The sequence below is a fragment of the Equus caballus genome, chromosome 11, assembly GCF_041296265.1.
Source record: "Equus caballus isolate H_3958 breed thoroughbred chromosome 11, TB-T2T, whole genome shotgun sequence".
NCBI lineage: Eukaryota > Metazoa > Chordata > Mammalia > Perissodactyla > Equidae > Equus > Equus caballus.
In genome coordinates this window covers 50,865,135-50,890,540 of record NC_091694.1, presented here as the reverse complement: position 1 = coordinate 50,890,540, position 25,406 = coordinate 50,865,135, and the positions used below count along the sequence as shown (strand labels likewise).

At 41.1% G+C, this 25,406-nt stretch overlaps 1 protein-coding gene across 4 annotated transcripts in view; it reads right to left on the bottom strand.

Annotated features, from left to right (window-relative positions):
• DNAH2 (dynein axonemal heavy chain 2) overlaps positions 1-25,406 on the bottom strand; it is a 106,045-nt gene that overhangs the window by 72,253 nt on the left and 8,386 nt on the right. For 3 of the 4 annotated variants that reach the window (XR_011423478.1, XM_070228102.1, XM_023653714.2), the window contains exons 5-14: positions 14,069-14,297; positions 13,404-13,514; positions 12,995-13,233; positions 11,847-12,038; positions 11,011-11,168; positions 10,440-10,527; positions 9,888-10,093; positions 9,023-9,152; positions 8,568-8,750; positions 6,944-7,158 (exon numbers count right to left, since the gene is read on the bottom strand). Coding sequence is in view for 3 of the 4 variants with exons in the window: in XM_070228102.1 (XP_070084203.1) it covers positions 6,944-7,158; positions 8,568-8,750; positions 9,023-9,152; positions 9,888-10,093; positions 10,440-10,527; positions 11,011-11,168; positions 11,847-12,038; positions 12,995-13,233; positions 13,404-13,514; positions 14,069-14,297 (1,751 nt within the window). In the remaining variant the exon portion in view is untranslated. Of the gene's footprint in view, positions 1-6,943; positions 7,159-8,567; positions 8,751-9,022; positions 9,153-9,887; positions 10,094-10,439; positions 10,528-11,010; positions 11,169-11,846; positions 12,039-12,994; positions 13,234-13,403; positions 13,515-14,068; positions 14,298-25,406 lie in introns of those variants that run through there. The other variant, XM_070228103.1, reaches the window with a different exon arrangement.

Here is a 25,406-nt window from a genome sequence, read left to right as displayed (position 1 = left end):
AAAATTGCTATTCTAGGATAGAAAGACTCATCTTAAAGATGTTCATTCTTCTTAAATCAACCTAGAAAGTGAACTCAATCCTTGTTCCTATAAAAATAGGAATGGCACTATTTTTAGAACTAAACGAAATTGATTCTAAAGTTCTTATGGGAAATAAATATTAAAAATATCCAGGAAAACTCTGAGAAAAGAGAGTAATGAGGACAGTAATTGAAACAGTTTGGTTCCTGCACATGAATAGGCAGACATACCAGAACAAGAATAGTGAATCCCAAAACAGACATATATATACTTGGGAATTTGTTTTATTATAAAGACAGCAGTTCAATAAATGAGACTGGGTCACTTAGCTAGCCATCTGGGGATAAAAAATAAAAACAATTCAAGTTGCATCTGCACCTCTCTCCCTACATCAAAATAAATTTCAAATGGATCAAAGATCTAAATACAAAGAATAAAATCACAAAATACCAGAAGAAAATATGGAATATTTTAAAAATAAAAAATCTTGGGGCCAGCCCCATGGCTGAGTGGTTAAGTTCACACGCTCTACTTTGGCAGCCTAGGCTTTTGCTGGTTCGAATCCTGGGCACAGACATGGCACTGCTCATCAAGCCATGCTGAGGTGGCATCCCACATGCCACAGCTGGAAGGACCCACAACTAAGAGTACACAACTATGTGCCAGGGGCTTTGGGGAGAAAAAGGAAAAATAAAATATTTAAAAAATAATAAAATAAAATAAAAAATCTTGAATAAAATCACTTGAGTTTTTAAATCTGTGTGGTTTCTTCTCTTTTTTTCAATGAAATTGCAATTTTTTTTCCTGAGGAAGATTAGCCCTGAGCCAACATCTGTTGCCAATCTTCCTATTTGTGCTTGAGGAAGATTCGCCCTGAGCTAACATCTGTGCCAATCTTCCTCTATTCTGCATGTGGGTTGCCTCCACAGCATGTCTGCTAATGAGCGGTGTAGGTCTGCACCCAGGATCCAAACCCAGGCCACCAAAGTGGAGCACACGGAACTTAACCACTGGGCCATGGGGCCAGCCCCAAAATTACAATTTTTAATCATAGAGGATAAAAGCCCTATGACCTGAAGATGTTCCCATGAAACTCTGCATTCTGATTATTACTGAAATGTTATTTGGAAAGAATATTGAGGTGAAAATCCAGAATGTTTTGTGTCTATTCTACAGGCAAGCACTGAATTAACAATATAGGAGATAATATCACATTTCAAGTTTTGCAAAGGACCACATTTTCACCTTTATTGGAGAGGAATCTTCCAACAAAGAAAATTATTTTCACGTGCTCATTTATTTGTGACAGATGCTTTAAGACATTGTGGAAGAAGAAATGCCTTTTTTTCAAACCTTGAAGATCTCCACTAATGTGTTATTTTTGAAACTGTGTCAAAATTCTTCAACTGGATAAGCCTCTCTCAAATATGAATGAGCAGTGGATCACTAGACATTTAAGGAAAGCCTCCAAAGTAAAAGAGAGAGGCCAAAACAAAGGAAAATTATTTTCAGCCTAGAATTCCAAAACTAGCCAAATGCCCAACAAGCGGAGGGCAGAAAATAGTTGTCAATCATGAAAGAACTCAAAAAACTTATTTCCCATGCACCATTTCTTGGAAAGCTACTAAAGGATATGCTCCACCAAAACAAGGGCAAAAACCAAGAATAGGAAATCAAACAAGAAAAGAGGCTCAGGGAAGTCCTAGGGTGACACCTGTGTAGCCGGCCTCAAAACCAACCAGTTGGACTGAAGCAGGAGGACAGGGAGTTCCAGGAGGGATAACTCTAAGAAAAACATGAAACTGATAGCAACCTGACATATCAGGTAGTGAGGAAAAATATTATTCAAAAGGGTTTTATTGATTGGTCTGGAAGAATTAATGATAGTGAACAGTGTGCCAACTAAAATAGTGAGGAAATTATTAGTTCCAAAATAGCAAAATGTCATACAAGCAAGAACTATAGCAACAGAAAATTACTTGGCTCAGTAGTAAACAAAACTAACAAAGTCCTATTAAGATAAACACTGAATATTGATTTAACCAAAAACTGTGTTATAGCTATACTTGGAAGATGGAGGGGTGTGAATATCTATGGGAACATTTCTAGTAGCATAAACATATTCTCACATGTTCTTCAAACTGGAGGCCTTGAATTTGTCTCCCTAAACATCATGGCAAGTCCACTTGCTCACGTATGCTATCCAACATTGCACCAAAATGTTTCTTCACTTTCTCATCTTGACAAGATCCTCAAAATAACTTTAAGGCAAATAATCAAATTATAACTTGGGAGTTAACAGGATGAATTTGGATAATATCTTCCTGATGCTGAGCTGAAAACTCTATGAGGAACTTTTTTCACAGTGATGTTCAGTCTTTGCCAGAAGTTTGTCAATAAATTTCTGGAACGCAAATTTTACTTTATTGACGAATATAATTTCTAAAAATCTCAGTCTAGGGAACTATTTTAGTAAAATATTTTATAATTTACACTCAAACAGATGGTCAGGCAGTAGAGATAGGAAAGTGGAGCTGGCTTAGTTTAGAGCTGACAGCCCTGACTGAACTGGCCCGATGGAGAAGGCGCTCTATGATTGGAGGAAAAAAGGCAGGGAGAGGAAGACTTAGACACAAAGAACCAACAGACATCAGTGTCCCCTATCCTGCTCTAGGGAAATGCCACTCCACAGAGGCATCGGCTACATACATGGTGATAACACAACTCTTTTCAGCCAGGGTGTAGATGACATCTGGAATACGTTTGTGTTAAGTGCAATCTGTAAGGCTGGTCGGCCATAAAACATGGTAAAAGCCAATTTGGACTTCACAGTTCAAATATTTGGAATATAAGGTGGGATAACAAAACCCCTTGTGAGATAAGATAGGTGCTATTAGAGATTGGAAGGCTCCCAGAACTAAGGGAGAGTCAGGTACTTCTGAGGACAAGCAGGACATTTGAAAAGCCTGCTTGTTTCAGGATCTTATCTAGACCTTGAGCACAGAAAAGGAACCGTGATCAAGCTATCTGCACCTCCTTGGGGTGTTAACATGCCTTGGAAAAGCTGAAACTATCTTGGATTTCTTTACTGGTATGATGAGCCCAGGCTTTTCACAACCCTTCCCCGTGATCACGGGTTTTCCCCATACAGTATTTACTGGATTGAGGCAGTTTTATCTTAAAACCACAAAAATGTAAAGCAACTTATGACAGATCTTTCTAGAAAACAACTGCCAAAGGACAGGAACACCTCTTCTCTCTGGAAGAAGTGTGTAGCCATTGTTTGGGTTTCAGCTAAACCTGGGCCATAAATATTTGGCCCATCATTGCCTTGTGAAACTCTACTATAAAGATTATGCAAACGGTATTTTAGATAAATATCTAACATGTCCCTTGACAGGAGATGAGCACAGCAGACAGAAAAGTTGTCTCCTGAGTTTACCCTAACGAGACAGACACTAGGCTCCAACATCAGGCAAACACCCGCTGTGGAGGGAAGGGAACAAGGTGTAGGAAGCCCACCTGAAACCCTCCAGGACAGAATACTCAGAAACCTTACGGAAACTGTACAACAACTTGTAAGTCCATCCACAGTGGGCCCAGTGATTAAATTCAAACGAGTACAGCCAGATACAGGACGCTGTTAGTCATGAAAAATAATTATGCACTTTTGTACATACAGAACGGAAAACCTCCCACACGTATTGTTAACCTTAAAAAAAGCAAGTTGCAAAAATACTGTTTATGATGTAATCTTGTTTTACGAGTGCAGTGTATATTTTTTATTACATGGTAATCATGGTTACCTCTGGGAGTGGGGCCATGTGCTGAATTTTCACTTTTTTCTTTATATACTTCTACGTCAAATTTTTTTTTACAGTGAGTATGCACTACTTTTGTAATTTAAAAATACTCAGTAAAGATTTTAAAAATTAGAGTAAAACAACCATATGAAATAGGAGGGGGAAAAAGAGTGATTAAAAAATATACCAAGGGGCCGGCCTGGTGGCACAGCAGTTAAGTTTGCATATTCCCTTTCAGCGGCCCGGGGTTCGCCAGTTTGGATCCCGGGTGTGGACATGGTGCCACTTGGCAAGCCATGCTGTGGTAGGCGTCCCACATATAAAGTAGAGGAAGATGGGCACAGATATTGGCTCAGGGCCAGTCTTCCTCAGCAAAAAGAGGAGGATTGGCAGCAGATGTTAGCTCAGGGCTAATCTTCCTCAAAAGAAAAAATATATATATACCAAATAATTAAGATTATCTTTGGGGGAATTTTTTTCTTCCTTCTACTTTTCTGCATTTTGTAAATTTTCTAAAATGATGAATAAATTTATAACGGGAAAATTAAATAAAACATTTTGAAAACACTTTGAATGTACATAACTGTAAATAGTATGCTACTATTTATATAAAAAAGGATACTTATGTAGATATACACTCTTATCTCAGGACTGTTATACAAGAAATTGGTAACTCTGACTCTTCAGAGAGAAACTAAGTCACCTGGGGACAGCAGTGGAAGAAGATTGTTCACTCTCTACTCTGGTGTAACTTTTGAATTTTATGACCTGTACACGTATTACCTCTTCTAAAAGGTTAAAATGTTTTAAAAATTAAACCTATTTTGAAAATACTATGTTCACCAATTTTGAGGAGCTTTTTTTTTTTTTTTTTGGTGAAGAAGACTGGCCCTGAGCTACCATCTGTTGCCACTCTTCCTCTTTTTTTTTTAAAGATTTTATTTTTCCTTTTTCTCCCCAAAACCCCCTGGTACATAGTTGTATATCTTTAGTTGTGGGTCCTTCTAGTTGTGGCATGTGGGACACCACCTCAGCATGGTTTGATGAGTGGTGCCATGTCCATGCCAGGATCTGAACCAGCAAAACCCTGGGCTGCTGAAGCAGAGCATGCGAACTTAACCGCTCGGCCATGGGACCAGCCCCCAATCTTCCTCTTCTTGCTTGAGGAAGATTGTGTCCCTGAACTCACATCTATGCCAATCTTCCTCTACTTTGTACATGGGATGCCAGCATGGCTTGATGAGTGGTACATAGGTCCATGCCCAGGGTCCAAACCCGTGAACCCCAGGCCGCCGAAGCAGAGCATACGAACTTAACCACTATGCCACCGGGCTGGCCCCTGTGAGGCAATTTTTTGAGAGGAAAATAATGTCTATTGATTGTTTGTTCTTTGTGAGGACTTTTACACCTGTCACTTCGCCTCATGACAACCTCAAAAAAGGATTTTTTAAGATGAGGACACTCCGGCTCAGAGAAATTCAGTGGCTAGCCTGAAGTTACAGGGCAAAACAGAACTACTCCAGGGTTCAAACCCTGGTCTGGGTGGCATTGCAGTTTAAGCTTTATTCCCTCTCGCTGGCTGACCCTGAGGATTAGAAGGAAGCAGGCAGCAAGCAGTGCTCACCTATGGCATCACTTTACCTCTCTCTCAACTTTTGTTTTCTCTCATACTTAAAGTGTAAATATCGATCACTGGTGTTTAATAAAATTCTATTTGAATACAATCCCTTAATTCACAGGAAAAGGGCAATTGGTGGACTGTGTGTGCTCATATTCATATTATTACCAGTGTGTCTGGATGTCTCTCCAAGCACAGTGCCTTCGGGATACCCAGCTTGATGGAAGCGCGAGTCCTGCAGCTCCAACCCCGTTATATGCTCCCAAACGGCATAGCTAGGGTAACACTGGCCTAGTCTTCTGCCTCTTCAAGATCTTATTCTTAATTTACGAGGCCATTTTTATATGATCCTGCTTGGCCATACCTCAAAAAACCATGAACCCTATCAAAGCCAGTCTCTGACGGCCCTCACTGGTCAAAGACTTCTCTTAAACCTCTCACCCTCGTCTTGACACTCTGCTCCTCCACGGCTTCCTGATCCATGTGCCTTCAAACATCTCTGTCCTTCTCCCTAATGCCTTTGCCTCACCCTCCAACCTGCCTCTCAGCACTGCTTCTCCACCTTGGTTCTTTGGCTTCTTTCCTCAACCATGATGTGTCGTCTCCTTCTGGTTAGGCTGCCTGCAGCTGCCCTGGACAGACACCTCAGCCTCTTCTGTCCCCCAGGCTCTGTCTCCACACTCTGTCTTCTCTGGCAAAGCCCCTTCTACAATTGCCGAAGAAATAAGGAAATTCTACGAGTTAAAGCCAATGCTAGTAGCAACAGCCTAGAAGCGTGGGAAGCAACTCTTATGATAGGGCCTAGCTGATGACAAGAGGGAGCCAAAACCAATCAAGTAGAAAATTATTTCCTTCCAATCAGGAAAAAACTATCCCCAGAAGGTTTGTAATCTCTGTAGACAGATGCCTTACATAGCTCCTTCTTTATTTGCTCTTCTGCATCTTATATGAAAAGGAAGCACAGCTCTAAGAGTAGAAGTTTGTCCATTCACAGAGTAAGAGAGGGGAAGGACTTGCCACTGTATACATTCCCTGTGGCCATCTTGGTTCCTAGCGCATGGAATGCACTCACTATATACTTTTAAATACCTAATAAATGAATTAATTACATTTTAAATAATTGTAATCTGAAAATGCCATAATTATAAAGCTGTAGGAGAGGGCATGATCTGACAGACCCATCAATTCTCAGGAAAGTCCGCACCCTGGCTCATGGTTTGGATGATTTAGCTGAGCCATCGTGGCCATCTAGTGGCAGAACACCTACATCACTGGTTTAGTAGGTTACTGGGTTTTTTCTTTCTTAAATCAATTTTTTTGAAGATAAACTGTAAAATTAAAATTAAGAAGTGATGGTAAACATATTACAGTATAAGATGGAGTTAGAGAGAAGAATGGAGAGGGAAACAGAGAGATGGAAGTTAAACTCTTGGGATAGTTGGGGAAGTGAAAGGCACCAAAGACAGGACAAGTAGAGGGAGGAATCAGTTGGGTCTTGTACTTGTCAAAGTTGACATCCAGCATGCCCGCCTTCTCCTGGCTGATTCGTAACAATGGTGTATCCAGCCGCCGAATGCAGTCTTTGTCCAGCGTCAATGTCCAGTCTTGGAAAGTTTTTCGGACTAGTTCATCAATGGCCTGAACCATCTGCTGATAGGTATGTACACTCTCCTCTCCAGTCCCGATGTGAGGCAGGAAATGAGCACTAGAAAGACACTGAGGGGGAAGAACAACGGATAGGGGAAGCCTACTGGCCACATTCCTCCGTGTTACCACCTCTCTGAGACCACACACACATACACACACACACACACATACACCAACAATAGGTCTAAGGCTTGCTATGGAGATTGATTTTGACTACTTAGAAGGAAGATGGAACCAAAAAGCAAGGTGAGAGGAAGAGATCAAGGCACAAGGTGAAAGGGAGTTAAAATAAAGAAAGAGAAGCACAGAGATTCAGCTGAAGAAAAAAGTTGGGAAAAGAAAGTAAATTACAGGAGGCAAAGGATTTAAGAAGCACAAGGTTGAAAAGGAGTGCGAGCCTTTCCCCACCTCAGCCTTAGCCCACCGATGCTGAAGAGGCCTCCAGTTGTCTGTGAAACTGGAAGCCAACTTGCTTTAACTATACTCAGTTGTCTGTTTGCAAAAGTAGTTAGATAATCATCACTAAAGCCCACCCTGTAAGTAAGATCTTTGACGTCTGGGTCACCAAGGTTACAGGTGCTTAAGTTTTTCAGGAACTGAGAGTCAACCCCTTGTCCCATTCAGGCTGGCTAAGGCCACGGACTCATCACCTGGGTCTGTGTGGATGACGGATAAGTGACCTCCCGGCGTCAGTGAGCCAAAAACTCCACCCTCAGGTCATGATCACGTGGACATTTTGTGAACACGCGTCCTATGAAGAGCCGTGAAGCCTGACTACGCTTGCACAGATCATCAATTACCTCCCTTCTTACCTCCAATCATCTGTTTCCACACTTCAGACCACCCTGCCCCTTTATCTCATAAATACCCCTAGTCCCCACTTTTTGGGGAGGTGGATTTGAGACTCGTTCTTCCATTGCCTCACTTGGCTGCCTTGTGGAAAAACCCTTTCTCTGCTGCAAACTCATCGCCTCGGTGACTGGCTTTCTGTGCGACAGGCAAAACGAACCTGGTTCAGTAATGTCTGCGGGCTGCCTTATTCCCTCCCAGGACAAATTAGATGATAGCAGGTATCTCAATAGCTTTAGACCTATATACCCAAAAAGTTTTAAAAAAAAAAATTTTTTCTGTTTCTCTGTGCCTGTTCTTCCAGGAAGACCAGGCCCTGTAAGATTGTGAGGTTGTATTACTCTTCTGGTGGTCCAGCTTCCCAGATGCTGACCCTATTCCTCCTCTCCACCTTGATATGAAACGCCTAAAAGGACCCATGTTCAACCAACCACGCTTGCCATCGCTGCAAATCCAAAGCCAAGGCCTGCCTCACTGAACTGCATCTGCCACTCGGACTTGGGCTCCAGTCGTGAAAACTCTCGAGGGACACTCTCTGGACCGGTCCCCTAGCCCTCCCTGCATGTAGCACAGCCTGAAAACTCTACCATGTCACTGAGAACAAGTTTCGGAAAAGGCCAGGCACTTACATTCATGACCCTGTCAATGCGACGCCGCAGGATCCGCACCCAGTGTGCTTGTCCCGAATACTGGGCCATGTAGGGCTCCAGGTATGGCAATTTCTTGCTCAGTTCACGGTTCACGAGGGCCAATTCGCTATTGAACAGCATGTAGAGATCCACCGCCTTCTTGTCATACGTTCGCTTGATAGCCTAAGGAAGAAGAAAAAGAAGTCAACACCATGCCCTGAGGATGTGGGTTCCCTCCAGTTACTCATCCTAGTGGAAAGCTACACCCCTGCTGCGAGAGTCACACTCCTTAGTGATCTGGAAACTAGAGGAACAGAGGGAAGAAAAGAGGCGCTGGCAATTTAGGACATGGGAAAGAGCATGAATGGAGGTAGGATGGTGTCTGGAACTTCAGGAGGAACTGAAGGAAAGTGCAAGAGAAACAAGGGTCAAGGAAGCAGGCAGGGCAGTGGCACCTCACGGGTTGCAAGCCTGTGGAAGGTGTCCAGCAGTAGCACTCCATGCTCCACATCTCGAACTAACTCGAAGGCAGAGGTGATCAAGTTCTGAGTCATCACCTCCAGGTCCTTGATTCCAGCACGGAACCTGCACAGTTAGAGAGCCGTGTTGAAGGCTGGGTGCCCTCACCTGCCCCAAGCACATCGCCCTGATTAAGAATCCTATATGTTATGTACTGATGACTCTCTATGTGCCAGGCACTGACTAAATGCTTTACATGCATCAATCCATTTATTGTTCAAAACTATGAAATGAGGGGCTGGCCCCATGGCCAAGTGGTTAGTTCGCGCACTCTGGTTCAGCGGCCCGGGGTTTAGTCAGTTCGGATCCCGGGAGCAGACATGGCATCACTCGTCGGGCCATGCTGAGGTGGCATCCCACATGCCACAACCAGAGGCACTTACAACTAGAACATACAGCTATGTACTGGGGGGGCTTTGGGGAGAAGAAAAAAAAAAGATTGGCAGCAGTTAGCTCAGGTGCCAATCTGTAAAAACAACAACAAAAAACCTATGCAATGAGATAGGTTCTATCGCTAACCTTATTTTATAGTCAGGAAACAGAGGCTCCAACTGGTAGGGTAATTTGCCCAGAGTCACATATCTAGTTTGTGGCAGAACTGGAATTCAAGCCCGGAAAGGCTAACTCTGGAACCCTTAACCTGAGCAACCATCTCCTTCCTTGCACTCCCTCCTGCTCTCCCCATCCCCGATCTGTCACCTCCACCCTTCCCCTCTACACTCTCGTCCCTCCTCCCATTCTTGTCTCCTGACCTCCCTTCCCTGACTCCCTTCTACCTGGGAGTCAGCCTGTGATTCTCACCTGTTGTAATCTTCATGCCAAGAGGTGTTCTTGACATCCAGGATGCCCCCACGAACAGCTCGCAGCATATGTAGATTTTTATGAAAGATGTCCTCAATCTCCAGCAAGTTCCGTGTTATCTGGGGCCCCTGGGCACCAAAGAAGCAAGGAAGGGGACCTTGCTTGCCATCTTCCCAGCGGGCAAAATGGTACTGACAGTCACATACCTAAAAAGAAGTCAGCATGAGGATTCCTGCTCTCCTTTCAGGAGCTTGTAAGTCCTGAGCTCTCTGGTTTAGCTTAAAATGTCTAAAAAAAACTAGGGAGAACCAACCAAATGCAAGGGGCCACTGGGATGAATTTTGGCTGCAGAATGAAATATGAGATACTGAGTCAGTGATAACAGGTAAAAGTGTAAAAGAACGGGGTGGTGGGAGGGCACACAGTTACACAAGAGCAGCCAAAGCAGTAAGCTCTATGCTTGGCCTCTGCCTCATCTCCCCCAGCTCGCGGGCGGGGCTTCTGGAGGGTCTGCTCTTGGCTTCGCTTCTCCTTCCCTGACATTCTTCCCACCTCGATAAGGTCCTTGCAGCGTTGCACAAAGGCATCAACCTGAGCAAATATGCTGGTCTGGTCTAGGACCCAGCCCCGACTGGAGAACCTGTGTTAGGAGAAAGATGGACCAATTCAAACAGTGGGAACACCAGGGATCAATCTGCCGATGCAAAGCTAGAACCAGGAGTCTTGGGTTCAGGGGGAGCCTTAGAAAAGGAGACCTCAAGAAGCAGTTTTCCTGAACCTTAAAAGAAGAAATGCAAGGTGAGGAGAACCACAGAGGAGACAAAGCGTCTAGGAGAAGGTCTATAAGTCATGGAATCTTAGACGTTAGGACCAAGAAAGGAGAAAAGAGCAGAAAGGATTCCTGGAATCAGAGAGAAGAGGTTATTAGGATAAGGAGAACCTAGGGCTAGGAGCCAGAATATCTGTATCCAGAGAGAAAACTGGGACCCATGTAGAAACTCCCAGATCTAGAAAAATATAATCTATAGGCTTCAAAGAAAATGCAAGTGAAAGGAGTCAGAATCTACCCCCTATCGGAATGACAGGCGGGAACACACAGGATGGCAGGGGAGACACATCTTACTGGGTATGCATCTGCACAGCCCGTAGGTAGTGATCTTTCCAGGCATGACAGCAGGAAATGCAGCCTTGTAGGTCCTCCTTGCTAGATATGACGTATCCCTCGAAGATGCGGTCCAGGGAGATGGCGTGGCAGCATAAGCGGATGATCTCATTGCTCATCTGCAGAAGGGGTCCCAACAGCCTCAATTTCCAGCCATAGCTGCATTCAACCCCTTCTCTGAATCACCCTGACCGTGCCCCAGGTCTCAGCCTCCTACTTGTGGGTTTGACTTCTGTACCCAAGTCGGGTCCTCCACTGCCCCACTGGGTTCCACCTCCACCGCCTGCCTCAGCCCAGCTCTGCAGCTGCACTTTCTTCGCCTCCGCTCAGCTCAGCGCCCTTTCTCCCACACTTTGGCTCTGTCACCCTGGATGAAATGTGCCAGGTTCTGCTCCTCAAAAGCCGGTGTTCCTTCCTAAATCTACCTCTAGCCTACTGCCATTTCCATCTTTGAAATGAGAAAAAGAGGGTCTTCCCCTCCTGTACAACTCAGCCTGGGAGTCTGTCCTTCCTGCCTCCATCCCCATGCTCATCAACTCCTCTTCTCAAAGCGCCTCTTCCTGCCTAGGCTACTTCCATCTAGAAGCAAAATGTCCAGCCCAGGCCCCAACTCTGAGCATCACTAAAGCTGACAATGCCGGCAGAAGACTTTAGTCTCTGTCTGACCTGAAGGGCACTCCTCACTACCTTTGCACCGCAGACCTGCTAAGTGAATTCCACCTTCTTCAGAAAATCTGAGCTCTACCAACATGGCCATCCTCTTAAAACCCTCTGTCCCACCCTCTGCAGACACGCACCTTTCGGAAGAGGGAGGTGAGTCTCTCCCGAGTGTTGTAGTGGGGAGAGTTGACCCAGATGATGCGGATGAGACTGATCAGCTTAGGGAGCTTACTAGAGATGTCCTTAGGCCGCATGTAAGCCAATTCCTGGTAAGGTTCTTTCAGGATTGACAAAAAAGTCAGGTTTGACTGTGCTTGACGAGAGCCATCCTGGCAGTAAAGAGAAACCAGGAGTAGACTTATCCACTGGAAAGAACTTGTTCAAAGTGAGCGCTTTCCAGCCATCTTGAACTCCATCCTGACTTGCCTCTACTGGGAAGCATTCCCAATTAACCCTACCCAGTGCCAATCATTTCAAGTCTCTGCAACCCTCAGGACCAGAGTTTATAGATAATCTACTTTTATTCATTTACTAGTTTCTATGAAAGTCTTTTCTCATGTGTGAGTCCTATCTCCCCAACTAGACTGGGAATTCTCCAAGCTCAGGTTTTGTATCGATCCCTCTAGTTTCTCCGATTGAACTCAGAACTCTGCACAAAGTAGGTACTCAATAGCTGTTGATCAGCTGACTGGACATCACTCCCGTTCATCCCCATAGTATTTACCCAGTCCCTTTGACTGCCCTGTTCTCAAGCAGAGTTTCAGACCTGTCCACCTAGCTGCGGCGCAATTCCCTTAATGCCTAACTTAAAATTCCACCTAGGAAGACAAGTCTTCCATCTCTGTATTCTACAGATCACTCTGATCCTCTGTGCATCCCCAACGCTAACATAATCAGCTTGTTATACAATATCAACTGTATTTTTTAAGTGTTTATCTTGCACTTTCTTGGCTGAACCACATGGGTTCCTCTTTGATCCCATGCTGTCTAGTAATCCTATTTAGCATAAGTCTTCTTTTCTCAGCTGGATTACGGGGCTGGCTTCAGCGAGGGTACTCACTGTAAATGTGTTGATTAACTACACGTCTCCCTAACTAAACTATAAGGTCCTTGGAACCCTGTGTTCTACTACTTTTATACTTTCCCACAAGTACGAGTCCAAATACTGGGTGGATCTAGGTTTGCTGATGATGATTACATTGGGTCCATCTTCTTAGCACACTATATTGTCCCAACCACTGTCCAACTTTCTACCAAGCCTCCATCCTTTGATCCACTCACAAACCTGGATCTGCTGGGCCAGCTTCATAAAGGGTGCCAAGTAGGATGACTTGGCAAGTTGCAGGATGGACTCAATGTGTTTCACTCCCTGCTTCACCAGCTGTTTACTGATGCCAGACAGGTCCATGCATCGATTGCGCCAGACCTCAATCTCCTCCAAAGGACCTAAATTTTCTCCTGTCTCCACAGTCTCCTGGGCACTAAGCACCTCCTTTATCTGCCGCGTCCAGTGGATCATGGAGGCTGCAGGGGAGAATACAAAGCCCTTTGCACTTCTTTACACTGCGCCCCAATTGTGTCCTTCCCTCTGCTCCCTACACAGCGCCCCTAACCCAACTCCTTTCTCAGCATCTGGGCTGTCCCCTTTTCTCCCCCATAGGATCCCTGACATACTGGCAATGCCAGCCACTCACTCTCTAGCCGCTGCACCAGCTCTTTGTCCTTAACCACCACCTCAGGCTTCATGTTCATGGCCTCCGTGGGGATGTAGAGAACAGTGTGCCCCTCCAGCTTGTACCGAGTATCTAAGGAAAGGAAAGGACCATGGAAGTTCACAGAGGGGGATGGGTTTATGCCACCTAGTTCCAATCATAGTTGATGATCTGGGCCCCAGGAAGTATGTGCATTTCAGGAGAGCAGGCAGGAGAAACTATAACTCATACTTTTTTGATTTCAAGAGGAAAAATGACAGGAGGCCAGAGAGAAACTTCATTGAGGTATAATAAGAGATTGCCATAAAATAAGGTCACAGATTTGTACTATGCCCTCAATATTCTCTTCTGTGACACATGTACTCCCCATACTGCCCCCCACCACCTACATTTCCCCTTAACTCATGTCTTGGAAATTTCCAAATCTAAGTGTGAGCAGGTCTGACCAATCGTTCTACAGCAGAAAACCGTATCTGGATTAGAAGGCAAATTCTGTACCCTGCTCCACTCATTCAACAAACACAAACTGAGTACCTACTCTGTGCGGGGCAATGTAGGTGCTCAGGATGAATCTCCCACCTGCCTCACTGGCTCTGCTGTGGATAGGGCACTAGGAAGAAACCAGGCACTCAAGCCTTTTGGCTCACCTGTTAGGCAGGCCAAGAACCTGTGCAGGTGAGAAGTAAAATTGTTTCGAATGCTCTCAGGCCAGGTTGTGTTTGTGAAGATCTGAGGGGCAAAGACACCATTGAGCAGCCGAAGCAAGGCTGGGATGTAGGAGCCCCGCACTGTCCCAAACTGCACAGTTGCCTCAAAGTTCTCTGGAGTGATGGGAACCGGTGCTTGACGAATGAAGTAGACAATCTGGTTCTGGGTCTGCATGAAAGACAGTAGATCAGAGTTCAGTCTCTGTGCTCAGTCATGACACCCAACGGAATCTCAGGCTCCAATCATGAAAGCCTGGCTGAGTTCTTTGTCATATTCCCTCAGCATAGCCTGATCCTTCTCCAAACGCAAGTGTCACGAGGTGCTTCCTATTCTTTTCAGGGACATAATGGAGTTCATACCGAGAGACGAGACGTGGAGAGGAAATGAAGAGAGCACAGCTTGAGGGTGGGGACTGTGTATTTTGTCCAACTTGGCTCCAGAACCTAGCACAGTGACTGGGACATAGTAGATGCTCGACAAATATTGGATTGATGGATAGATAGATGAGGTGAAAAGGAAAGAAGAGATGGAGCACTTTCAGCTATAGGAAAAGCAGAAAGGAGAAGAACTGGAAGTAAGAGACAATTGTCTAGGGTTTTCCATTTCAGTTGCATATACTTTTCCCTCAATTTTTAATTTATCCTCCAATTTTGTTTATGGCGAGTTTTGTTGTTGTTGCTCTTGTTGTTTACATTCAGAAATGTATAACTTTCATGCGGGTAAAACTGCTTAAATTTAAAGTTTCTGACTTTTATATGTTCAGAAAGATCATTCTCACCCGAAGATCAGAGTCGCCTGTTTTTTTTTTTCTTTAGTGCTTTTGCTACTACTCTTTACAATTTATTTAATTTTGAAGACTGAAAATAAAGCACAAAGAAGAAATTAATAATCATCCATCTTCCCACTACCCAGAATTAACTTTTGGCATTTTATGTCTATTTTTTAAAAGCTGAACAACTATTATTTCTGTCAGAATGATATATGCTATTTATAAATAACTGAAACAACGCAGAAAAGTACAATACAAGTTAAAATGTCGTCTAAAATCCACCACCTGACCACTCATGCCATTAGAGAAAACACTATTCCAGACATTTTTTATATATATTTACAGAAAAATAAAATAGTTATTTAAAAATAGGATCATGCTATTTTAATTAAAAGTATTAAATTTAATTTTACTTGGATTTAGTAGAATAAAATGACATTGATGTGAATATAATAAAGGAATGGTTGCGCTTCAAATACATGTTTCTTCACCCATAAAAGAGATTTCTTCCTAAAAGACCCCTTTCTAAGGTTATAAGAGAGATCATGAAAAATATTGAGGTTAGTTTTCTTACTACCTTCCAATTTTAAGTTCTGTTGACTCACTGCTTAGAAAGATAAGAATATTGGCATCCTCATACTCCCTCTCATGTTCTCGCCACTTTCCAATTTTTGTTCTAGTATTATTTTTACATTGTCCAGGTTGATAACATTCACATTCTACAGCATAACCATAATTCTCATGGGTATTTAGTATTTAGTATTTTTATTTAAATGCATTGAATGATGTGCCCAACACAGGAGCACCAAGATTCATAAAGCAACTATTAACAGACCTAAAGGAAGATGTTAAAAACAACACAATAATAGTAGGGGACCTCCACACCCCACTCACATCAATGGACAGATCATCCAGACAGAAAATCAACAAGGAAATAGTGGAGCTAAATGAAAAACTAAAACAATTGGACTTAATAGACATATATAGATCACTTGACCCTGAAAGAGCTGAATACACATTCTTCTCAAGTGCACATGGAACATTCTCAAGGATAAACCATATGTTGGGAAACAAGGCAAGCTTCTACAAATTTAAAAAAACTGAAATAATAACAAGCATCCTCTCCAATCATAATGCTATAAGGCTAGAAATTAATTACAAGAAAAAAGCTGAGAAAGGCACAAAGATGTGGAGACTAAACAACACACTACTGAACAAACAATGGATCATTGAAGAAATTAAAGAAGAAATAAAAAAATACCTGGAAACAAATGAAAATGATAGCATGCCATACCAACTCATATGGGATACAGCAAAAGCTGTATTAAGAGGAAAATTCATCGCAATACAGGCACATCTTAACAAACAAGAAAAATCCCAAATAAGCAATCTTAAAGCACACCTAACTGAACTAGAGAAAAAAGAACAAATGAAGCCCAAAGTCAGCAGAAGGAGAGAAATAATAAAAATCAGAGCAGAAATAAATACTATTGAAACGAAAAAGGCAGTAGAAAGGATCAATGAGACAAAGAGCTGGTTTTTTGAGAAGATAAATAAAATTGACAAACCCCTAGCCAGACTTACAAAGAAAAAAAGGGAGAAAGCTCAAATAAACAAAATCAGAAATGAGCGAGGAGAAATAACAACAGACTCTGCAGAAATACAACAGATTATAAGAGAATACTACAAAAAACTATATGCCAACAGAATGCATAACCTACAGGAAATGGATAAATTCTTGGACTCCTACAATCTCCCAAAGCTCACCCAAGAAGAGGCAGACAATTTGAACAGACCAATCACAAGGAAAGAGATTGAAACAGCAATCAAAAACATCCCAAAGAATAAAACCCCAGGACGAGATGGCTTTCCTGGGGAATTCTACCAAACTTTCAGAGAGGATTTAATACCTATCCTTTTCAAGCTATTCCAAAAAATTAGGGAAGATGGAACACTTCCTAACACATTCTATGAGGCCAACATCACGCTGATACCAAAACCTGACAAGGACACCACGAAAAAAGAGAACTACAGGCCAATATCACTGATGAACATAGATGCAAAAATTCTAAGCAAAATTTTGGCAACCAGAATTCAGCAATTCATCAAAAGGATCATACATCATGATAGGTGGGATTCACACCAGGGACACAGGGATGGTTCAACATCCACAAATCAATCAACATGATACACCACATCAACAAACTGAGGAATAAAAACCACATGATCATCTCAATAGATGCAGAGAAGGCATTTGACAAGATCCAACAGCCGTTTATGATAAAAACTCTGAACAAAATGGGCATAGAAGGAAACTACCTCAACATAATAAAGGCCATATATGACAAACCCATAGCCAACATCATAATCAATGGGCAAAAACTGAACCCCATTCCCCTGAAAACAGGAACGAGACAAGGATGCCCTCTATCACCATTCTTATTTAACATAGTACTGGAGGTCCTGGCCAGAGCAATCAGGCAAGAAAAAGGAATAAAAGGAATCCAAATAGGGAGGGAAGAAGTGAAACTCTTGCTGTTTGCAGACGACATGATCTTATATATAGAAAACCCCAAAGAATCCATTGGTAAACTCTTAGAGATAATCAACAACTACAGCAAAGTTGCAGGGTGCAAAATCAATTTGCATAAATCAGTAGCATTTCTATACTCTAATGATGAACTAACAGAAAAAGAGCTTGAGAACACAATACCATTCACAATCGCAACAAAAAGAATAAAATACCTTGGGGTAAATTTAACTAAGGAAGTGAAGGACCTATATAATGAAAATTACAAGGCCTTTCTGAGAGAATTGGATGACAACATAAGGAGTTGCAAAGACATTCCATGTACATGGATTGGAAGAATAAATATAGTTAAAATGTCCGTTCTACTTAAAGCAATCTACAGATTCAATGCTATCCCAATCAGAATCCCAATGACATTCTTTACAGAATTAGAGCAAAGAATCCTAAAATTCATATGGGGCAACAAAAGATCACGAATTTCTAAAGCAATCCTGAGAAAAAAGAACAAAACGGGAGGCATCACAATCCCTGATTTCAAAACATACTACAAAGCTACAGTAATCAAAACAGCATGGTACGGGTACAAAAACAGGTGCACAGATCAATGGAACAGAATTGAAAGCCCAGAAATAAAACCACACATCGGTGGACAGCTTATCTTTGACAAAGGAGCTGAGGGCATACAACGGAGAAAAGAAAGTCTTTTCAACAAATGGTGCTGGGAAAACTGGAAAGCCATACGTAAAAGAATGAAAATTGACCATTCTTTCTCACCATTCACCAAAAGAAACTCAAAATGGATCAAAGACCTAAAGGTGAGACCTGAAACCATAAGGCTTCTAGAAGAAAATGTAGGCAGTATACTCTTTGACATCAGTATTAAAAGGATCTTTTCAGACACCATGCCTTCTCAGAGAAGGGAAACAATAGAAAGAATAAACAAATGGGACTTCATCAGACTAAAGAGCTTCTTCAAGGCAAATGAAAACAGGATTGAAACAAAAAAACAACCCACTAACTGGGAAAAAATATTTGCAAGTCATATATCTGACAAAGGCTTAATATCCGTAATATATAAGGAACTCTCACAACTCAACAACAAAAAATCAAACAACCCGATCAAAAAATGGGCTGGAGACATGAACAGACATTTCTCCAAAGAAGATATACGGATGGCCAATAGGCACATGAAAAGATGCTCATCATCGCTGATCATCAGGGAAATGCAAATCAAAACTACACTAAGATATCACCTTACACCCATTAGAATGACAAAAATATCTAAAACTAATAGTAACAAATGTTGGAGAGCTTGTGGAGAAAAAGGAACCCTCATACACTGCTGGTGGGAATGCAAACTGGTGCAGCCACTATGGAAAACAGTATGGAGATTCCTCAAAAAAATTAAAAATAGAACTACCATACGATCCAGCCATCTCACTACTGGGTATTTATCCAAAGAGCCTGAAGTCAGCAATCCCAAAAGTCCTATGTACCCCAATGTTCATTGCAGCATTATTTACAATCGCCAAGACATAGAAGCAACCTAAGTGCCCATCAACAGACGAATGGATAAAGATGATGTGGTACATATATACAATGGAATACTACTCAGCTGCAAAACAGAACAAAATCATTCCATTTGCAATAACATGGATGGACCTTGAGGGAATTATGTTAAGTGAAATAAGCCAGCTAGAGAAGGATAATCTGTGTATGACTCCACTCACATGCGGAATTTAAAAATGTGGACTAAGAACAGTTTAGTGGATACCAGGGGAAATGTAGGGTGGGGGTGGGCACAAAGGGTGAAGTGGTGCACCTACAACGCAAATGACAAACATTAATGTACAACTGAAATTTCACAAGATTGTAACCTATCATTAACTCAATAAAAAATTTTAAAAAAATTATCAATGGTTGTGGAGAAATTGGAAACCTCAGGCACTTTTTGGTGGGAATGCAAAATGGTACAGCTGCTGTGGAAAACAGTATGATGGTTCCTTAAAAAATTAAAAATAAAATTATCATAAGATCCAGCAACTCCACTTCTGGGCATACACCCAAAAGAACTGAAAGCAGGGTCTCAAAGAGATATTTGCACACTCATGTTCACAGCAGCATTATTCACAATAGCTATAAGGTGAAGCAACCCAAGAGTCCACTGATGGATGGACAAATAGGCAAAATGTGATATATATACAACCGGGAGAAAATATTTGCAAATCACATATCTGACAAGGGGTTAATCTCTAAAATATATAAAGAACTCATACAACTCAACAACAAAAAATCAGCAACCAGATGAAAAAGTGGGCGGAGGAGATGAACAGACATTTTTCCAAAGAAGATATACAGATGGCCAATAAACACATGAAAAGATGTTCAACATCACTAATCATCAGGGAAATATAAATCAAAACTACACTAAGATACTACCTTACGCCTGTTAAATTGGCTATAATCACTAAGACTAAAAATAACAAATGTTCGAGAGGATGTGGAGAGAACGGAACTCTCACACACTGCTGGTGGGAATGCGAACTGGTGCAACCTCTATGGAAAACAGTATGGAGATTCCTCAAAAAACTAAAAATAGAACTACCATACGACCCAGCCATCCCACTACTGGGTATCTACCCAAACAACTTGAAATCAACAATCCAAAGTAACATAGGCACCCCTATGTTCATTGCAGCACTATTCACAATAACCAAGACATGGAAGCAACCCAAGCACCCATCAACTTATGATTGGACAAGGACATGGTATATATATACAATGAAATACTACTCAGCCAGTAAAAAAGACAAAAGCATCCCATCTGCAACAACATGGATGGACCTGGAGGGAATTATGCTGGTGAAATAAGCCAGACTGAGAAAGACAAACACCAGATGATTTCACTCATATGTGGAATATAAAACATAGACAAAGGAAACAGTTCAGTGGTTACGGCGGGGGGGGGGGGGGGGGGGGGGGCCCACAGGGGATGAAGGGGAACACTTATGTGGTGACAGACAAGAAAGAATGTACAAGTGAAATTTCATAATAATGTGAACTATTATGAACTCAATAAAAAAATTAAGATGTTAAAAAAATAAAAAATAAATTCATTGAATGTTCACAGATTCTCTACTCCTGAGTTATTTGGTTCATTCTTAATGGACTGGATTTCTGTTGATGATGTTATTTTGGTTTTGTAGTGTTCTTTCAACATTGAAATGATTGCCTACTTGCTGCCTTTAGGTGTGACCATCTAGGCGGGGAATCATACCTTGGGTGCCACTGTCTTTCCTGGAGAACTCAGTAGATGTTCAGAGAGGTCTGAGGCCAGCTTGATGTTTCCCTTTGGTACATAATTTGGTTTTTTGACTGGAGGCCTAAATAATTTTTTTCCAAATGTTTACTTGGAAAAAAATGCCAACCCATAGAAAAGTTTCAAGAAAAGCACAATGAACAACATCATACCCTTCGTCTAGATTCACTGATGGTTAGCATTTTGCCATATCTCTTGGCTGAGCCATTGGAGGGTTAGCAGACAGCATGATACAGCACCCTTAAATACTTCAGCACATAGCTCCTAAAAGCAAGGATGTTCCCAACACACCCAACACTGTAACTATCACACTCAGAAACTTTCACTTCAGATAATGTTTATATAATATACAGTCCATATTCAATTTTCCCCAATGGCCCAAATAATGTCATTTACAGCTGGTCTTTCCCATCCGGATGCAATCTAGAATCACACGCAGTTGTGCCTCCTTTAACTCCACACAGTTCTCCAGTGTTTTTCTTTCTTCCACAGCATTGACATTTCTAATAGTCTCAGCCAGTTGTTTTCCAAAATGTGCCTTAATTTGGATTTATCCAATTGTTTCCTCACTATTAGATTCAGGTTAAATATTTTTGGAAAGAATACCACACAGGTGATGTTCGTAAAGAATTAACTTCCTCAAACGTTAGCACCTTAACTAAGATGTGTATTGACATTAAACATCATGTGACAAATTCTGAGGACTAAAGTATATGCTTTCAATTCCCAGATTCAGTTTCTTCAGCAGTTCAGGGGAATCCTTTGTATTTTATCTTTAATTTTGTATTCTGTTTCAGTAGTTGGTTCTCTGTATTAGATCATCTGTGTCTCTCTTTCCTATCTATTAACTTCTAGTCGTGTTGTCATTGGTTTTTTTCTTCTGCATACACTGTAATTATCTCAAGCCTCTCTTCTATATCATTTCAGATGTTCAGCGATAGCTATTCAGTTCCTTGCTGTTTCTAACCTACTAGTTTATAACATGCTGCTTTATTTATTTCTTAAAATCTGCAAGCTCCCTTTTATCTGATTTCCACGTTTTATCATTCCATCTCTCAGCTTTTTTAAAAATTGAATTCCTGTTCTTATCAAGTTATACTATAACGACGCTGTTGTGAGGCGTGTCCTTCTGTTCTGTTTTCCTCTTTTGCATGCTTTGTTCTGTTTTTTCTTCCCTTGATGTAATATGCTTGTAGTTGCCATGCAATTTCTTTTCACTTTCCCCATGCTTGTGCAGCTCTCTGAATCCATTCTTTTGGCTCTAAGGTACAGTTGGTGACTTCTTGATGTCCCACTGTGAGAGCCCAGTTTCTTTTCTCCCTCGAAGTTGAAGTGAAAGGGTTGCGTATTTTGTTTTTTTCACTCTCCTCTACCCTAAGAGAATTGCATAAGTGGTTGGGTAGGTGGTTAAGGCTACTTTAAAACAGTGTAAAATCTTTGTTAGAATATCTGGGCTCTTTTTCTCTTTTCAGATTTTGTTAAATGTCCTATCTAAGGCTCACTCCATCTTGCTGGGGGTCCACCATTCCTGTGGGGGAGGATGGTTTCCTTAACTCAGTGCATAGACCTTTCATTGGTCACTCATTTTTAAAGTTCGTTCCGTTAGATTATGCTTCTTTCCTTGTTTGATTACTCTTGAATGTGTCTTTTTTCTGGTTTTACTTTTTGCTCATTTTATCAAGTATTCAAGGGTAATAATTTTTTAAGGAAGTTTCAATTAGCCATCTTAACCTAGGAGAACACAATTAAGTCTGTGACCTATTTAGAATCTATTTCAGCATGCTAAATAGATTTTTTTCCCAGTTTTATTGAAGCATAATTGACAAATAAAAATTGTATATACTTAAGGTGTACAACTTGATGTTTTGATATTAGTATATATTGTGAAATGATCACTATAATCAAGCTAATTAACATATCTATCATCTCACATAGTTACCATTTTCTTTTTCTTTTTTTGTTTTTATTTTTCCTTTTCCTCCCAAAGCCCCCCGGTACATAGTGTGTATTTTCAGTTGTGGGTCCTTCCAGCTGTGGCATGCGGGACGCCACCCCAGCACGGCCTGATGAGCGGCACCATGTCCATGCCCAGGATCCAAACCAGCAAAACCCTGGTCTGCCAAAGTGGAGTGCATGAACTTAATCACTCGGCCCCGGGGCCGGCCCCATCTTTCTCTTTTCTTTTTTCTTTCTTTTTTTTTTTTTTTTTTTTTTGTGGTGAGAGCACTTAAGATCTACCCTCTTAGTAAATTTCAAGTATACAATACAGTATTATTAACTGTAGTCGCCATGCAGTATATTAGATCTCCAGAACTTATTCATCTTGCATAACTGAACTTCGTACTGTTTTTTCAAAATGCAGTTTTATTGAGATAAAATTGATCTATAACATTGTATTAGTTTAAGATGTACAACATAATTACTTGATATATATGTACTTATTGCAAAATGTACAGTAAATCCCCAGAACTTATTTATCTTATCACTGGAAGTTTGTACATTTTGACCACCTTCACCCGTTTTCCCTACTCCCCCACCCCCTGACTCTGGCAACCACGAATCTGTTGCCTGTTTCTATGAGTTAGGGTTTTTTTTTTCTAGATTCCACATATAAGTGAGATCATACAATATTTATCTTTTTCTGTCTGACTTATTTCACTTTGGATAATGCCTCAAGTTCTATCCATATTGTTTCAAATGGCAGGACATTTTTCTTTCTCATTGCTGAATAATATTCCAGTGTGTGTGTATATATATATGTGTGTATATATATATATATACACCACATTTTCTTTCTCCATTCATCCATTGATGGACACATAGGCTGTTTCCATGTCTTGGCTATTGTAAATAATGCTGCAGTAAATATGGGGATGCAGATAGCTCTTTGAGACAGTGGTTTCATTTCCTTCAGATATATACCCAGAAGTGGGATTGCTGGATCATACGGTAGCTCCATTTTTAATTTTTTGAGGAAACTCCATGTTGTTTTCCATAGTGGCTGCACCAATTACAATCCCACCAACAGTGCACAAGAGTTCCGTCTTCTCTACATTCTCATCAACATTTGTTCTCTCTTGTCTTCTTGATGATAGCCATTCTAACAGGTGTGAGGTATTAACTCATTGTGATTCTGATTTGCATTCCCCTGATGATTACTGATGTTGAGCATCTTTTCACATACCTGTTGGCCATCTCTATCTATTCTTTGGAAAAATGTCTATTCAGATCTTCTGCCCATTATTTAATCAGGTGTTTGTTTTTGCTATTGAGTTGTATGAGTTCTTCATATATTTTGGATATTAACTCTTATCAGGTAATATGAGTGGCAATATTTCCTTCCATTCTTTAGGTTGCCTTTTCATTTTGTTGATGGTTTCCTCTGCTGTGCAGAAATTTTTAGTTTGATGTAGTCCCACTTGTTTATTTTTGCTTTTGTTGTCTTTGCTTTTGGTGTCAGAAATTTTGTAGCCTTTGATCAGTATCTCCCCATTTCCCCCTCCCCCCAGATAGATAGATTTTTTAATGGAAAAATTTTGTTTTTCATGTTTCTCAATTTTATTCATTGAATAATCCATCCTTCCCCATGAATTTTAAATGCCATTTTTACAAAAAATTGTTACATATGTATTTCAGTACTTTCTATGTTTATTTATTGTTGCTAATATAACATATATTCCTGACCCAGTACAACTCTGTTTTAATTACTGTAGTTTAATATTTTCATATTCATGAGTCTCATCCATTGGTTTCCTCCTTCATCATTTCTTTGCTATTTTCATGCATTTTTCTGGATTATGTTAAAATCCTTTACACGAAGGATCTAGGGACTATGGCACTTTGATTGGAGTTGCATTAAAATGGTACCTTTTTTATATGAAATGATCTCTATATTAAGATTCCCACCCAGAAACAGGATATGGCTCACAATTTATTTAATCTTCTTTTGTAGCCTGCAACAAAGTCATTTTCTTTCATAAAAATCCTACATATTTTGGGGCTGGCCCTGTGGCCGAGTGGTTAAGTTCGCGCGCTCCGCTGCAGGCAGCCCAGTGTTTCATCGGTTCGAATCCTGGGCGCGGACATGGCACTGCTCATCAGACCACGCTGAGGCAGCGTCCCACATACCACAACTAGAAGAACCCACAACGAAGAATATACAACTATGTACCAGGGGGCTTTGGGGAGAAAAAGGAAATAATAAAATCTTTTAAAAAAAAATCTACTTAAAAAATCCTACATATTTTTTGCAAATTTTTGTTCCTTTTGTGAACGAAATATTTTTTTCATGTTTTGTAGCTGATTATTGCCAAAATACTGGAAAGAGCCATAGCTTGTTTTTGCTTTTATTTAATATGGAATGCTTCATAAACTGTGCCGTTGCCCAGAACCATGCTAATCTTCATTATCATTTCAATATTCATAATATGTGCTGCCAGGAAAAGCAAAGCAATAGCCTTGTCCTTTTCCAACATTTTATTTCAAAAATTTTCAAACATATAGAAAAGTTAAAAGCATTTTACAATAATGACTTGTACACCCACTGCCAGATTCTACCACTAACATTTAGCTATACATCAGTCTTTTAACTGTCTCCCTACCCATGGTTTACCCTTCACTAATGTACCCTCCACATTGTTGAAATAGTTATCTATCTAA